General features: G+C 30.8%; 1 protein-coding gene across 1 annotated transcript; it reads right to left on the bottom strand.

Annotated features, from left to right (window-relative positions):
• Positions 1 to 456: 456 nt before the first annotated feature.
• On the bottom strand, positions 457 to 2,431 carry LOC107637760 (transcription factor MYB8-like). Its single transcript, XM_016341095.3, has 3 exons — positions 2,242 to 2,431; positions 1,404 to 1,533; positions 457 to 1,267 (listed from the first exon to the last, which is right to left on the bottom strand). The coding sequence occupies exons 1-3, from the start codon at positions 2,372 to 2,374 to the stop codon at positions 769 to 771; spliced, it is 762 nt and encodes a 253-aa protein (XP_016196581.1). The 5' UTR covers positions 2,375 to 2,431; the 3' UTR covers positions 457 to 768.
• Between the last annotated feature and the right edge of the window lie 1,123 nt (positions 2,432 to 3,554).

The following is a 3,554-nucleotide window of genomic DNA, read 5'->3' on the forward strand; positions in this document are numbered from 1 at the left end:
TATTTTTGAGGATTTAAAATTTATAATTAGATATTAGGATTAAGGATTTATAATTTAAATTTAAAATTTAAAATAAACAAAAGAATTTTTAAAAAATTAGTTGACGTTGATTAAAAAAATTTTTCTCCTAAGATTATTGTCTATTATCTATTCACTAACACATCCAAAATTAACTTATGTATATACATTAACCTTATTATTTTTGCATTACAAAAATATTAACACGCGCGGTCATGATATTATTATTTTTATTTTATAGTTTTTTAAGTAGAATAACAAAAATTAAATACTAAATTTTTTTATCGTAGACATTTTGATATCATATTAAGATATTATTTTTTTTAAAAAAATTTAAATTAATAAAAAAAGACACCAGAATAATTATATTTCTAGAAAAATAAGAAGCTAAGCCCTGTAAATCAATAATGGATTAAAAAATCTATCATTTTGCCGCTAAGAATGGAATCCTTTTATGAATGAGTTTAGGAAATATATAGATCATTCTCATTTTCACAGTCATGACATGGTGATTCTATTGCAAGCTAAGCTAGTTAGGTTCTAGCACAATAATCATGTCGCCATGAAGCAATAAAAGTACGTTGCATGTTGATCTGAGTTATCATATCCTCATCAAGATATGTCTCTACATGCGAAAACATATTCTCTACATGCATATATATTTGCTGATCTGATTTTGAATTGCTTCCATTCCCTTAGCTTGCTTGCGTGATGATCTTGCTCATCCGTTTCCATATACATTGATGATGGTTACTGAAATAGAAGAAGAGTTGGAGGGGAATTACCAGCCATCATCAAGTTCCGTTCCCGCCCTGAAGAATTTGATTCATGATGAATCGTTGTTGGTTTGAGATCGTTGTTTTCAGCTGATGATGATGATGAAGGAATGCTGATAGTGAGATCAAGGTTTAAATCCGGCAATAATAAGCCTTTATTGTTATTATTATTATTATTAGACTCATCCTCTTCTGATGAGACTACTTGATGATAACTATAGTTATGAATGTTATTGGATTTATTGGTTGTTGCCTCATCATTATTCTTGTTTTTCTTTTTCAATAAGCCAGACGATGATGAGTTTGAACAATCGGAAATGGGTGGAGTAGGGATTAGATTTTTTTGGGTTATTAAACGGTGGTTATTTGGATCAATGCCTTTGCTAATTAGCTTTCTTCTTATGTGAGAGTTCCAATAGTTCTTCACTTCATTGTCCGTCCGTCCCGGCAATCTTCCCGCTATTAGTGACCACCTATATAATTAAAAATACAATTTATTTTGTTTTGTATTATTAACGGTACAAAAAAGGTTTTTACGCATATCCAATCATATATACAGAAATTTAAGAAGAAATAGACCGAGTTTATATTATACTTATAGATTCGCACCGGTTGCCTAGAAGTGCATGAAGCTTGATGATGAGATCTTCTTCATCTTCAGCAAAGTTGCCTCTTTTAAGGTCTGGGCGCAAATAGTTTATCCATCTTAGCCTACAGCTTTTGCCACACCTTAATAGACCTAATCAACAACAATTTCTTAATTCTTAATGTGTAATGTGTTACATTAAATCAGATATATAGGTAGAACTACTTTATATGCATCAAAACGAACCCCTAATTATATTATTCCAACCTACAAATAGTTCTTTTATTTTTCCATGTATGGGAGTTTCTATGATACCCACGTTTGCAAGCTTCTAATTATAAAACATTCTAGTAAATCCATTAGTATAACGAAACATCAATGGACAAAACCCATAATCATACTTTTTGTCTTTTTTAATGTGTACCATGCTATTATATATTCTTAAAGAGAAATTATAGAAAATCGGTTTACATTAGTTAATTTTAGAATTTATAATTTAATATTTAAAGTTACAGATTCATAATTTAGGATTTCAAATTTAAGATAAATAAAATTATTTTAAAAATTAACTAATGATGTATGAAAAGTTAATTCTCTCCTAGTATTACTCATTTTTAAATCAGTATTTCATTTAGATCGATTAATCTAATTAAAATTATATAAAAAATTGCAATTACAAAAATAAAAGAGCACCAAAGTATATAAAATTAATATGCCTTATTGACTCTATATGAATTATATTTTATTTATTTCATAATATCTTTTACTTAAAAATTTCACATATAGATGATTTAGTATATTTACATACAATGTATCAATTTTAAAAATGAAAAATATTTTATAACAAATCGTTGTATATACCTGCAGCTTGAGGGAGGGTACGCCAGCAAACATCGCCATGTTTGTTGATATAGTCAATGAGTTTTTGGTCTTCTTGTTTGGACCAAGCTCCTTTGTTCATGTCTTTGTTGGTTTCACAGCATGGCTTCCTCATTATTATTATGTTTTCTATCTAGCTACCTTCAATTCCTTCCTTTAAGGCCAATAACGCAATGCAAGAAAGAGAGAGAGAAAGAGATTTATTTGAGGAAGCCCAAGAGGACAAGGAGGAAAATATATAGTAGCTAGTAAGAAAAAAAGAAGAAGAAGAGAGAGTAGGTACGGTTTGGATAAATAATAATTGAAGACAAAAAGAAATAAAGAGAGTTGACTTGGACCGGTGGTTTAATTTGCTCCCATATGCATGCATGCGAGACTGCGTGGTTTGTGCGTGCGTCACTCACTCACTCACAACACACATTCAGAGAGAATGAAATAATAATGGCAGAGTTGTTTTGGAAGTTTGGATCATGCATAATTTGTTTTTTTTTTTTTTTTTTTATTTAGCCACTCAAATACCAGTGTAATGTTGGTACCTTAGAACATATATATTCTACATGGCAATCTCTTGCACACTTAGCTTTAGCTTTGTTGAGATCATATCAAACATACATATATATTTTTAATAATAAATAACGAAAACATTTAGAAAATTTTAATGTAATATCATAAATTAAGATAGATTGACACCAAAATAAAAAAATAATAATAAATTAAGATAGATGAGTAGGTAGTAGTAATGGAATATGGATTTCTGCAACTACAGTATTATATATTTCACTATGGCAATACTACGAACTTGATTTGTCCAAAAAATATAAAAAAAATTATTTAAAATATAGGGTTTATTTTTTTAAAAACAACAACAACAACAAAGCTTTATCCCACTAAGTAGGGTCGGCTACATGAATCAAACGACGCCATTGTGCTCTGTCATGTATCATGTCTACAGAGAGACCGTTTACATGTAGATTTCGTTTGACCACCTCATGGATGGTCTTCTTAGGTCTTCCTCTGCCTTTCGCCCTTTGTCCATCTTCCATCTCATCCACCCTCTTGACTGGATGTTCTATCGGTCTTCTTCTCACATGTCCAAACCACCTGAGACGCGATTCAACCATCTTTTCCACAATGGGTGCTACTCCAACTCTCTCCCTTATATCTTCATTTCTTATTTTATCCAATCGCGTATGACCACTCATCCATCTCAACATCTTCATCTCTGCCACACTCAACTTATGTTCGTGCTCCCCTTTAACCGCCCAACACTCAGTACCATAAAGCATAGCCGGTCT

The sequence above is a fragment of the Arachis ipaensis genome, chromosome B4 (assembly GCF_059453495.1).
Source record: "Arachis ipaensis isolate K30076 ecotype BB chromosome B4, ASM5945349v1, whole genome shotgun sequence".
In the NCBI taxonomy this organism is placed as follows: domain Eukaryota; kingdom Viridiplantae; phylum Streptophyta; class Magnoliopsida; order Fabales; family Fabaceae; genus Arachis; species Arachis ipaensis.

What these genes read in the sequence shown, in the direction of transcription:
- LOC107637760 (XM_016341095.3), bottom strand. Translation starts at nt 2,374, where the DNA reads ATGAGGAAGCCATGCTGTGAAACCAACAAAGACATGAACAAAGGAGCT. An exon ending in TACCCTCCCTCAAGCTGCAG is followed by an intron (nt 1,534 to 2,241) that starts GTATATACAACG and finishes GTTGTTGATTAG; the next exon opens with GTCTATTAAGGTGTGGCAAA. An exon ending in CATGCACTTCTAGGCAACCG is followed by an intron (nt 1,268 to 1,403) that starts GTGCGAATCTAT and finishes TTAATTATATAG; the next exon opens with GTGGTCACTAATAGCGGGAA.